The sequence below is a fragment of the Bos taurus genome, chromosome 11, assembly GCF_002263795.3.
Source record: "Bos taurus isolate L1 Dominette 01449 registration number 42190680 breed Hereford chromosome 11, ARS-UCD2.0, whole genome shotgun sequence".
NCBI classification, from domain to species: domain Eukaryota; kingdom Metazoa; phylum Chordata; class Mammalia; order Artiodactyla; family Bovidae; genus Bos; species Bos taurus.
In genome coordinates, this window is record NC_037338.1 from 22,751,304 (window position 1) to 22,765,241 (window position 13,938).

At 39.8% G+C, this 13,938-nt stretch overlaps 1 protein-coding gene across 15 annotated transcripts in view; it reads right to left on the reverse strand.

Moving 5' to 3' along the window:
* Positions 1 to 13,938, reverse strand: part of SLC8A1 (solute carrier family 8 member A1) — a 447,525-nt gene that overhangs the window by 343,889 nt on the left and 89,698 nt on the right. For 11 of the 15 annotated variants that reach the window (XM_005212561.5, XM_024998355.2, XM_024998352.2 and 8 more), the window contains one exon: positions 11,881 to 13,712. In XM_005212561.5, coding sequence (XP_005212618.1) covers positions 11,881 to 13,712 — 1,832 coding nt within the window. 15 annotated transcript variants of the gene reach the window in all.

Here is a 13,938-nt window from a genome sequence, read left to right on the forward strand (position 1 = left end):
CTAGAATGAGAACTGTCCTTTGGGAATTACTTTTTCCCCCCTTTGTTTTCAGTTCAGTTCAGTATGCCCTAAAAATTAAACTAGGCTTCCCTGGTGGCTCAGTTGGTAAAGAATCCTCCTGCAATGCAGAAGACCCAGATTGGATCCCTTGGTCAGGAAGATCCCCTGGAGAGGAAATGGCAACCTACTCTAGTATACTTGCTTAGGAAATCCCAAAGAGAGAGGTGCCTGGCAGGCTACCGTCCATGAGGTCACTAAGAGTTGGCCAGGACTTAGCAACTTCACCACAAAATTAAACTACATGTTAATAGGACTTAATTTTGCTTTCCCACCTTTATCTCGGTAAGTAATAAATGTGTGTGAAAGATAAAAGTTCTCTGTTGAAAATGAACAGTTGGGGGCTACTGTTAAATGTCAAAATTAATTATATTTATAAACATATTGACAATGAATTTATTCCAAACGCAAAAGTCTAAAAAATAAAACTATGCTTGAAAGCAAATGTCGTACAGAAACACCTGAATGCTGAGCTGATATAAAGTATATGCAAGTTGTCTTTGGACAGTTACCTGATTTTAGTTCAAAGTGTTTTGTTGTTGTTCTTGCGTCCTAGAGAATGTAGCTCAAAAGCAAAAGGGACTTTGAATTGAACTTTTAATTCCATTTGCTGTGGGTAGGTTTGTATCAGTTGAACTGTCATGTGGGTCCCTTCTTCTAGGAAAACCTCCTAGCAAAAATTCCTACTGTTAATGACCTCCAGGGGCAAAGAATGCAACTTTTCAAACTTGGTAGTAGTGCTGACACAAAGTAACAAGCATCCTCTGGTACCCTCTGTCATCATTAATTTACACTGTCTTGTAATACACAAAAAAGACAGACAGACCAAGAACCTACTATTTTAAGAAAAGCTACATTCACTGTTCAGCCATATAAGGAAGTTAAGACACAGAGCCAGTGCGGGCAATGACAGAAAGCTACTAATAGAGTTCCTTTACTATTCAGGAACAAGAGGAAATAAATACTGTGAGAGAGAATAGACGGTAATTGGGCATGTCGCAGAGATGGAAGGATTATAGCATTTAGAGTTTTTCCTGCTTCTCAAACTCAGTTAATCATGGCTCTTCTAGACTGATGGAGTGTGGGGGGCATCATGGTGAATGCATGTTCAAGAATCCAGAGAGGATACATCTTTTCTTCTAGTTTCCCATCTTCAGGCTGCACAACCACACGCAGTCAGGATCACAGCACTGTGGCCTTCGTGTTTGTCCCTGCCTCGCCTATGACAGCCACGTGACGGGAAAGACCAGCCCGGAGGAGACTAACCTCTACAGTCAGGCAGCCCTACTGCTAAATTCCAGGTCCCCTCTCATTAGCTGTTTGACCCAAAGAAAAGCAGTTACTCTCCAAGCCTCAATTTCTCCAACTATAAAGTGAGTACAATAGCATTCAACCAATAGCTTTATGGTGGCTCAGACGGTAAAGAATCTGCCTGCAATACGGGAGACGTGGGTTCGATCCCTGGGTTGGGAAGATCCCCTGGAGGAGGGCATGGCGACCCACTCCAGTATTCTTGCCTGGAGAATCCCCACGGACAGAGGAGCCTGAGGGGCTACCGTCCATAGGGTCGCAAAGTGTCGGACACAACTGGGCAACTAAGCACAGCAATATAATTGTTGTGAGGATTTAATCAAATGAATATTGTAAGGAAAATAGCATGAAACCCAGCTCGCTATACATCTTAAAACCATCTCTCCACCACCGTCACCTCCCTCTCTCCATCACAGTCAAAACTACCACCTCCCACACCATCACTATGACCACCATCACCACCTACACCACTACCACCACCATTACCACTACTTATACCATGACCATATTCAAAATCACAACCTCCAATACCACCATCATTATTATTATCATCACCACCACCATCCTGTCCAAAGCTACCGCCTCCAACACCATCACTATCACCTCAGTATCACTGGCATTACTACCACCATCACCACACCATCAAAACATTTACCATTGTCATCTTCATTTCACAGGGAAAGAAACTGACTCAGAGCTTAAGTATCTTCGCTGAAAGGTACAAAGCCAGTAGGGAGAGCTCCAACCTGGGCACAGAACCCAGGTCGAGAGCTCCTCCTATGTCCATCTTTTATCTCGGGAAGTCTAACATGGAAAAGTACAGAGGGCTTTGTTTCAAGGGTCACCAAGTACTTTGTTTCAAGGGCTTCAAGGGTCCCAAGTACTCAGGATCTCTCATACCTAAGCTTTAAAAATTGTATCTAGAAATAAAATATTCCAGGTTGCGTCATTAATAGCTGAATTCCTGGGCATAATGAAATCTCTCCGATTTCTGCTTTGGCTGTTCTTGCCCCTTGCTTCTGTGTCTTCAATGATCACAAAGCACACAATGACTATTCCCCTATGTAACCCTGTGGAGACATTGTAAGAGGGAAAGAAAATGTCATGGAGAACACAAGTCCTGGGGAGAAAGGCAGGAAATAAAAGGCATTGTTGATTTCGCCTAGCTCTACAGAGAGACAGCTGTATAGGCCTGTGAAAAGAAAGAGCTCTGGCTGGCTCAACCTTTGGCAAGCAGATCTGGTATTACGTAGGCAGTCTGTTGAGCCAGGAAAGGAAGCAAAGGAGGAGATTTCCTTTAATTCTGGCCATATTGTTGACCGCTTGTTTTCCCCTCCAGGACCTTCTGGACTTCCCCACTCCCAGGACAGAAGCTGTAAGGCAGTGTGGGTAGCCACAGCAGAACCCCACTTGCTGCTGGTCTGCTCCATCAACACCTTCCACAAGGTTCCCCTCAGCTGGCTCACCCAAGGCAATTATAAAGATCACCTCTAGTGCCACAGACCCACTTTACATTTGGATGTCCTTTCTTCCTTTCCCACCACTGGGCACAGAGCCACATCTGCTGTTCTAAGGATAACCCTTAAGAGTTGCATAGCATTTAGAACATGATAGCAGCCTAACAGGTAGTGCTAGTGGTAAAGAAGGCACCTGCCAATGCAGGAGACATAAGAGACTTGGGTTCAATCCCTGGGTCGGGAAGATCCCCTGGAGGAGGGCATGGCAACCCACTCCAGTATTCTTGCCTAGAGAATTCCATGGACAGAGGAGCCTGGTGAGCTACAGTCCATATGGTCACAGAAAGTTGGACATGACTGAAGCGACTTAGCACACACACACACAGGGACCTAACAGCTTTCCCATCCCAAAGAATGAATCTCCAGTGAGTGGATTTCAGTAACCATGACAGAACATGGTTGAGATCCTTTACAGGAAAACCTCTATGGTTCACAAGATACTGAAATCCACAGGCAATTTTCTATACCTTGGCTAACAAAGAGCAGTGAAACAACAAATAAAATCCTATCATAGGTGTTATACCCTGAAGGTGGCTCCATTCCAAAGAATTCAGCATGCTTAAATCTCTTTTCATGGGTTACCAGAGTCCTCAGGAAAGAAAAGCAAAGAAAATCTCTCCCTACTTCACAATATGATGTGAAATCTACTTGGGTTCTACCGAGATGACAGTTGCACACTGGTTAACTCTGAGAAAATGGAGTCAGAAGGAAGGAAAAATGGGCTAAGGACTATTCCAGTGGCTACAGCACTAAAGGAAATTAAAACTGTTTCTAGAGACCAAGGACGAATCCCACTAAGTGCAAAAGACAATACTGGCAATATTTTTTTAGAAATCTTGTAAAGTTTCCTTATAAACAATAAGAGGCATTGAGATACAGAGGGGCAAGCACATAAGCTGATTTTTAAGTAGATCATACACTTTTCTTTTTTCAACAATTAAAATTTTTATGCTATTGTAGTAAAAAGCACTTGATAAGATCCAACTCTAAAGATTTTTAAGTACATGGCACAATATTGTTAACTACAGGTATGATGTTGTATGGCAGACTTCTAGAACTAACTCATTTTGCATTAACTGAAACTTTATACCTGTTGATTAACAACTGTACATTTTCCCTTCCATTTCCTCCAACAACCACCATCCTGCTCTTGCATCTATGAGTGATATATACTATTTCAGATATCTCATATAAGTAGAATCATGCAACACTGGTCAGTTTGTGACTGGCTTAAAGGGATGTACACTCAGATTAATTTAAATGCCTTCATAATGATTTAAAATCCCATTAAATGAACTAAGGCCATTTGGGGCATTATTTAGCATGGATGGACCTAAAGATTATCATGCTTAAGAGAAGTCCCACAGAGAAAGACAAATGCCAAATGATATCACTTATATGTGGAATATAAAATATGACACAAATGAGCTTATCTACAAAAGAGAAACAGATTCGCAGACACAGAACAGACCTGTGGTTGCCAAAGTGGGGCAGGGAGAGAGACGGAGGGGGAGTTTGTGGTTAGCGGATGCAAAATGGTAATATACAGAATGCATAGGTCCTACTCTATAGGATATGGAACTATATTCAACATCCTATGATAAACAATAATGGAAAAGAATATAAACAAAAATGTGACTCGCTTTGCTGCACACCTGAAACTAACAACACTGTAAATCAACCATAATTTTAAAAAATAAAATTCCATTAAAGAAAATTAATGTTCACTGAGTCTTTCATTAAGAACCATCCAATATATTGAAAATGTCCATACTCAGGTTTACCAAGTTACGATTCCATCCTAAAATGAACATCACTTTTCTCTCCAATTATGCCTTCTGCAAATGCAAATATTTTACCCCAAATTAAGGCTTCTCCTACAACTTATAGCTTATCTTTGGAATGACATTTATACTGATTAAAATATGTTATCTCATTATCCCCCGTTTTAGAGTATTCGGAGATACTTCTTCTATTTCCTTCAAAATAATTAGTCCAGAACTGAGTGCAAATTAGTAACTTAGTATGTACAGACTGATTGATAAATTCTTCTCTAACCCTGAACCAGAAAATCAATCAGCCCCCTATGTGATGGCCTTGAATGATGACTCAGAAGGCAGTCCTATAAACACTTCAGTGTGTCTAAACTATGACATCTCATTTGCTAAGATAAAATTTCTTTACATAATTCTATTATAACCCCAAACTCTAATCTGCAGTGGGAAAATGAGATTACAGTAGCAAAGGCAGCAATCTAGTTGACATGGTCAACAACCCTTCTGCACATAATCAATTTAGGTTCCCAGAAGCGGTGAATTAGAACTTGTAATTTTTTTTTTTTGGCTCTAAACCTGTCTTATTTTTTATAGTAGTTATGCATTCATGAAAACATATGCATTTATAAAAATATTTCTTGTAATTACAATTTAGATTTTCAAATGATATTACATGTGGTTTGCTTCTAAAGAGATAAATATTCCAGTCTGAAAAGATAATCCAAAGTGGAAGTCCATTAAAACCCTACAATTATTCCATCTAAATTTTTTATATTACTTGGGAAAATTTTTTATCAATGTAAGGTATCATGCCTCCATCATTTTAATTGGCTAAATGTCACAGATAAATACTTTTGCCACAAAGTAAATCTAGAATATGTTGGATTCAAGGTAGTATGAGCTAATAGGCTTTTTTGTCTAACACTATTTTCTCTAGTATTGTTCACCATTTCTGATTTCCCCCCAAATACAATTATTGTTCTTTTTCTGATCATTTCAAATTTTCCTAATATTTTTTTCATTTTTTATAGCTGACTGCCTTCTCTTTCTACTCTCTGAATTGTTTTATCATATAGCTAAGTCTTTATTCCTTGGTATTCTATAGAGCAAGAAAAGAATACTGGTAATATAAATAGCAAAAACAAAGTACTTATTTTCCCTGGAATATAATAACGATTCCATAAAGCTTATATGGAATTTCTTTTCTAGATATTTTTCAAAAAAGAAAGTGATGTAAATATTTTGCATCCAAGAGCTATATTTGTTGAGATGTCTTACATATTGTATTTGCTATTTGCTAATAGCTATTGCTATTGTATTAGCAATACAATAAATATTATATTGCTAATGAAGTTGCAATCAAACTTGTAAACATTAATAGTCTTTAAAGCTAAATTAATTTTGGACAGATCCATTGCTTAACAAATTATGGCTAGAAACTCCCAGTAAAATGATTTGCTAAGCGACCTACATACTTCATTTTCCAACTTTGCATTTTAAATATATAGCAGTAAATGCTCATGATGTTTTGAGTAATCTTCCAAAAATGATATTATTGTTGAGCTATAACTAAGTAATTAAATTTGATTTGTTTCTGCACTAGTTAATTAACCTTAACATTTTCCAGAACAGTCAAGCTAATGTTAGACCTTGAAACACCGAACAACATTTTCTATAATTATTACCAAGAAACAAGCATCATTAAAGAACAAACATTAGTAGCACTTCAAATTTTTGGATGTCACCTTCCTAACCACAAATCAAATTAGCATATTCTTCATTTATTTTTTATTAGCTGTTAACATTAGACAGAATTCCCTGTTGAAATTCAAGATTAGCTAGCATGGGTTTAGTATTTGTCATTGATTGTGTTTATACAAAAGCATGTGCTAATTGTTAATTATATCTGTCTAATGAGTGTTTGCATTGTAATTTTCAAATGTTTTGCTGAGAATAAATTTTATTTGAGACCACAAGCAGCACTTACCACTTAATGCTATTTTCCTAAAATATGGATTTTGATCTTTAAAAGGGTCAAGTTGAAATAATTCAACTCATTTATATAAAAATATGAATGAGGACAGACACGCTTATTTTATAAATTTAAATGACTTTTTCTACACTAAAACTGAGGTCAAAGATTAGGCATCTATCTTATTCTTGAAAATAAAAATCTGACTGCATTTTGATCTCCCTCCCTGATCAGATTGAACTCTACTTCTACCTTGGTTAATGACTTCTTAATTAGATATACTGTAAATCCAGGCTTTTCAAGGAATTGTTTTAAGCTACTGTGGAAAGCATCATAAATTCTGGCTTATGCATATCATTAAACAAACCAAAAAAAAAAGATTTGAAAAACTATCTAATAAAGCTGTTCAGTTCAGTTGTTCAGTGGTCTCTGACCCCCTGGACTGCAGCACGCCAGGCCTCCCTGTCCATCACCAACTACTGAGTCCACTCAAACTCATGTCCATTGAGTCAGTGATGCCATCCAGCCATCTCATCCTCTGTCCTCCCCTTTTCCTCCCACCTTCACTCTTTCCCAGAATCAGGGTCTTTTCAAATGAGTCAGTTCTTCGCATCAGGTGGTCCAAGTATTGGAGTTTCAGCTGTAGCATCAGTCCTTCCAATGAATATGCAGGACTGATCTCCTTTAGGATGGACTGGTTGGATCTCCTTGCAGTCCAAGGGACTCTCAAGAGTCTTCTCCAATACCACAGTTCAAAAGTATCAATTCTTTGGCACTCAGCTTTCTTTATAGTCCAACTCTCACATCCATACATGACTACTGGAAAAACCATAGCTTTTACTAGATGGGACTTTGTTGGCAAAGTAATGTCTCTGCTTTTTAATATGCTGTCTAGGTCATTCATAACTTTTCTTCCAAGGAACAAGCATCTTTGAATTTCATGGCTGCAGTCACCATCTACAGTGATTTTGGAGCCCCAAAAAATAAAGTCAGCCACTGTTTCCACTTTTCCCCATCTATTTGCCATGAAATGATGGGACCAGATGCCATGATGTTAGTTTTCTGAATGTTGAGCTCTAAGCCAACTTTTTCACTCTCCTCTTTCACTTTCATCAAGAGGCTCTTTAGTTCTTCTTCACTTTCTGCCATAAGGGTAGTATCATCTGCATATGTGGGGTTATTGATATTTTTGACAATCTTGATTCCAGCTTGTACTTCATCCAGCCCAGCATTTCTCATGATGTACTCTGCATATAAGTTAAATAAGCACGGTGACAATATACAGCTTTGACGTACTCCTTTTCCTATTTGGAACCAGTCTGCTGTCCCATGTTCAGTTCTAACTGTTGCTTCTTGGCCTGAATTCAGATTTCTCAGGAGGCAGATCAGGTGGTCTGGTATTCCCATCTCTTTCAGAATTTTCCACAGTTGGTTGTGATCCACACAGTCAAAGGCTTTGGCATAGTCAATAAAGCAGAAGTATATGTTTTTCTGGAACTCTCTTGCTTTTTCGATGATCCAACGGATGTTGGCAATTTGATCTCTGGTTACTCTAGCTTTTCTAAATCCAGCTTAAACATCTGGAAGTTGTTCACATACTGTTGAAGATTGGCTTGGAGAATTTTGAGCATTAGTTTGCTAGTGTGTGAGATGAGTACAATTGTGTGGTAGTTTGAGCATTCTTTGTCACTGCCTTTTTTTGGGATTGTAATGAAAACTGACCTTTTCCAGTTCTGCGGCCACTGTTGAGTTTTCCAAATTTGCTGGCATATTGAGTGCATCACTTTCACAGCATCATCTTTTAGGATGTGAAATAGCTCAACTGAAATTCCATCACTGGACAGACCGGTGTTGACAAAGTAAAGTCTTTGCTTTTTAATATGCTGTCTAGGTTGTGGCAACCCACTCCAGTATTCTTGCCTGGAAAAATCCATGGACGGAGGAGCGTGATAGGCTACAGTCCATGGGGTCTCAAAGAGTCGAACACGACTGAGTGACTTTACTATATTGGTCATAACTTTTCTTCCAAGAAGCAAGTGTCTTTTAATTTCATGGCTGCAGTCACCATCTGCAGTAATTTTAAAGCTGAGGGGTATCCATAGTCCCATCCATGTATTTTAGGTTTTTGAGAACGTCATCTCTCAAGATTACCTTTGTAATTGGATGAAATATAAATTCATTTTAAAAGATAAAAACTAAGTTGTGTCTACATACTTCACCTAGACTACATGATGACAAACTCCTTTTAACTTGGATCTGACTGTATGGACCTGACGTTGGAAACAACTACCAGTGGAAAAACAATCCATTAAAAAAAAAAACAATAGAATAAGGGATCTTTGATAATATTATGTTTTCCCAGATGCATTTTGTTTGAATCTTTGGTGCCTAGATTAAGGCTAAGTACCAGTCACCGCAACAAATTTATTCAAGCAATAGACCTATTAATTATCTTCAAACCTTGTCGGTAGTAAAACTCTATAACACTAAGATGAAAATTCCTTAAAATTTTAAAAAGAAGAAAAAAATGCAAGGATGTACTTTCATTAAACTTATAAATAACATGTTTTGTCATTACTAAAAGTTCATATTTCAACTTACCACATAAAAGATAGGAAGAATTTTACAGCACTATGAGAAGGCAATGGCACCCCACTCCAGTACTCTTGCCTGGAGAATCCCATGGATGAAGGAGCCTGGAAGGCTGCAGTCCATGGGGTTGCTGAGGGTCGGACGCGACTGAGCGACTTCACTTTCACTTTTCACTTTCATGCATTGGAGAAGGAAATGACAACAACCCACTCCAGTGTTATTGCCTGGAGAATCCCAGGGATGCGGGAGCCTGGTGGGCTGCCGTCTATGGGGTCGCACAGTCGGACATGACTGAAGTGACTTAGCAGCAGCAGGAATGGCTATTCATCTAGAATATTCCTAAGAACACATACTAGAGAAGGTGATGGCACCCCACTCCAGTACTCTTGCCTGGAGAATCCCATGGATGAAGGAGCCTGGTAGCTGCAGTCCATGGGGTCTCGAAGAATTGGACACGACTGAGCGATTTCCCTTTCACTTTTCATTTTCATGCATTGGAGGAGGAAATGGCAACCCACTCCAGTGTTCTTGCCTGAAGAATCCCAGGGACGGGGGAGCCTGGTGGGCTGTCGTCTATGGGTCACACAGAGTTGGACACGACTGAAGTGACTTAGCAGCAGCAAGAACACATACACAGAAATGCTGATAATTCCACTGATTCTTACCAGTTTTCATAAGATATCTAAATTTCTAAAGCTGAAATTTGGCAATATTCCTTCCATAGCAAGAATTAAACCAATATAATGGCATAGGGTGAATATTTGAAATAGAGCTTGACAGACTAAATTTTACCATCAAACCAGTCTCTTTTTTTCCTTCTTCTACTACACTCTGCCCAAAAGAAATTTATTTATGCTTTGGTAGAAGTCCTGGACACCAGATTAGACAGGGAAAGCTGCCTTTCAAACAAGTACAGAGCCATTATTCTCGAGAGAAAGCAATACTGCATTTTCTGAGAAAACATCCTAGGTAAAATGAGTAAATAAAACAAAATCCCAATTTGGTCATGTTCAAGAGCTACCCTTGTGAATTCATTGAATAACACGCAGTATTCCTTTAATAATATGCAATAGCACTTGTAATCCATGTAAAAGTATATCTAATACAAGAGGGTTCAATAATTGAAATGATTATGAAATGTAATGAGCAAGAATTCCCAGCAAAGAAATAAAGTTTATGTACTAATGTGGGCAGGACCATAATCAACAGAGGCCTTTGGGAAAATCCGTCCTTGGGTGTGCAGGATATTCATTTCCTATTACCATCTTTCAGTAAAGTATCAGTCCCAACAAAACATGTCTCACTAAGTGGGATGTTAACAGCATAAGAACCAATGTAAAACAGATACTGAGCAAAAGTTCTCCCCACACACACATCCAAGGAAGGTTATTACAGTCTCTCTTAGATTTCACTGTGACAGCACACGGATTGCCCATCTCTATAAATACAGTGTCAAAGACATGAAAGACATTGGAAGGCTCTTTTAGGAAAATCTGTTTCCTCTGTACCCCCCTCCCCCATCCTTGTATTTATTTTCTCTACACTTATAGTAGAAGAAATTTCACCTTGAAGAGAACGCACCTGCCATGTCACATGCTATTAACAAGAGTTAACCATTTTGATAACAAACTATATTTTATATTGTTTATCCTGAAATTCCTAAGTTGTCAATGATCCCGTCAACATAATCATTCATTTGAATATTTTCAAATGAATGATTTAAAATGAATGTTTCACTGCAGATATTACAAACAGTTCCTTTTCTTCCATCCTTGCAGTTTGGATATTACTGACTGGGTCATATTTTCTGGTTTGCTTTTGGTGATTGCAGTGCCCCTGGCCTTAGGCAAGGAAGGAGGAAAAGCTCTCTAAACATCCTCTGCCAATGGAGGAATCATCACACAATCAGATATTCTGTGTTACAGTGTTGGCAAATGTCACTGTAAAGTGTCAATAGGAAAACTTAATTGTTTCCCACTTCTTTTCTCTGACCTGCTCCTTGTCATTTCAGACACTTAGAATTTTATTTCTCTCACCATCCCTATGCCAGCAGGGTAAAAGGGTTTGTTTAACCATGTAAAGTAAAATCAGACTAGAACTAAAAAAGAACTTTATGACTTTTCTCCATTGGCATCAAACTGAAAAGGCAGGATTGGTCATTAAGTTATAATTAAGCATTAGCATTTCAGCAGAAACATTAGACCATCACAAAAACAGTGTCAGAGAAAAGCAGCAAAAATCATTTCAGCGAACCCTGGTAGCCAGGAAATTATTTTTGGGCTTTCCCAAATTGACTTTTGCGATATTCCCTTTCTCTGTGTCTGTTATATGATCAAGACAGAATACAAGTTTTTCAACCGATCATTAAGTGCATAAATTCTGTCAGAAGACTCATTTCATCATGATCCATAAACGTACTTAAAAACTGTAAATGCATAAAAGTAAAAAGGAAAACACATTAGGATCTTGACAGATATAGTATATTGATCAGTGGCACATAAGCTAGAAGCTAGGATATTTTGGTATTTTGAAAGTGGTTCTGTATAGTTACCAATCCATTCTTTCTTCACCATTTAGTTTTTAAAAAACACACACATGTTCACACAACCACAGACGCACTCAACCACACACATAGGTATAAAAAAAAAGAACTTACACAATTTCGTCATTCTGGAACTCGAGCTCTCCGCATGTGTCCTCAAAGTCCTCCCCTCCACCTCTGGCGGTCCCCTCAATGGTCTTATAGGGAACGATAACATTTCCACGTGCTCCAGATGTTCTCAGAACTTTCACCTCCATGATGCCAATGCTCTCACTCACATGAGTCACCGGTTCCTCAAAAGTAAAGATGCCAGCATGGTCATCATCAAAAATAGTCACGGTGGCAGTGGAGGGGGATCCCAGGCAAGCAAGGGTAGAGACATGACTGGCTTCCAGGATGCCGTCTTCCGAGGCTTCCAAAGATACTTTGACGTTGCTGAGATGCACAAGGAAATTCTCATCCTCCTCAAAGATGTCATCATCAATGATGCCAACTCTGATTTCCTTCTGGGTCTCACCAGGCTTAAAGACCACAGTTCCTTCGGTAAATTCGTAATCAGATCCAGCATTGGCTGTGCCATCCTCTGTTCTGAAGTCAACAAACACAGTGTTGGTCAAATCACCACCTCTGCGGATAATGGTCAGGGCTACTGTGCCACAGTTCTCCAGACACTGATATGTCCCTTGTTCAAAGAAGATCTTACTGACAGGGTCATTTTCAGCCACTTCCGTGTTGACCTCATGCATGCTGACAGCTTTCCTGGCTTGGTCTGCTGCATGCCTCTTTAAAATGTTGCCCGCTCCGGTCATCAGGCGGGTAGCTTGAATACGGTAAAACGCTCGACTTTTTTGCTGCTGACTTAAGACTTGGTAATTGGCTAATTCTATTAATTGCTCTATTTCCTTCTCTGGATGCTTCTGCTTGAGTTCCTTCAGAATCCTAGCCATTTCTCGCCTGGCTTCTTCATCATCTTGGTCCCTCTCATCAACCTCCAGAACCAGGGCTCCATCTAAGAAACTGTCAACATGGGAATTGACCACTTTCCCATCCATTTCAATTTCTGTCTTGGAAGATGGCCTGTCTCCTTCGTGTTCAATAATCATTCCCCTCTGCTTGCCAGCCCGATACCTCTTGTAGACATACTTGTAAAACAGAAGCCTCCTGTCTGCCACCCAAGCAAACACAACGCAGATGGGGAAGAAGAAGAAAGTAAGCAAACCTTCCCAGACCTCCACGACCCCAGGGGAGCTGACAGACAAAATGATGTAAAGCCAGGTATAGGCAAAGATGCTCCATGCTGCTGTCACAAAGAACACACGCAGATGCTTGATCTTCCTTGTCTCCCCATCCGGGACGACATACACACAAAGGGCAATGATGATGAACATGTTGAATGCAGCACTCCCCACGATGGTGCTAGGGCCAAGGTCTCCTGCAGTGAAGTTATGGCCACACACCTCGATTACTGAAAGGAGAATCTCTGGAGCTGAAGACCCCAGGGCCATCAAGGTCAGGTTGGACACTGTCTCATTCCAGATCCTCACAGTTGTCTTGGTGGTCTCTCCATTGGGTTTCTTTATGGTGATTTCTTTCTCTTGAGACGTGATGACTTCTATAGAGGACATGAACCGGTCAGCAATGATTGAGACTCCAAGAAACATGTAGACCATGGCCACAAAATACACAGTCGCTCTAGCAATTTTGTCTCCAAAGGAAGGGTCCTGGGGCTCCCAAATGGGTAAAATCACCCCCTTCTTACAGTAATAGGAGCCAGTACACTCGCCAGTCTCGTTGCCTTCTCCTTCCATTTCTGTCTCAGCACTTATATGGTCCACATGGGAAAACAAGAGAGCCACCATGGCTATCACGTGAAATCCCATCGACAAGGTGGGTGACAGACTGAACTGCAGCATGCTGGGCAATGGCAGAGTTCCAACTGTCCCAACCTACTGGGGAGAATAAGAAAGGGGGGGGTGGGGGAAAAAATCACATCATTAGATCCAGACCCAAAGCACTCGAGTGACCCAATTGTTTATTTCATTTACCAATGACTTGTTTATATTTGACTATCACAACATCTACGGTGAATCATGGCTCTAAGAATCCATCTGTGATAAAGCAATCCTTGGTAATGTTTACAGCCCAATCTCTCCACTTGTGGATTTTCTACAT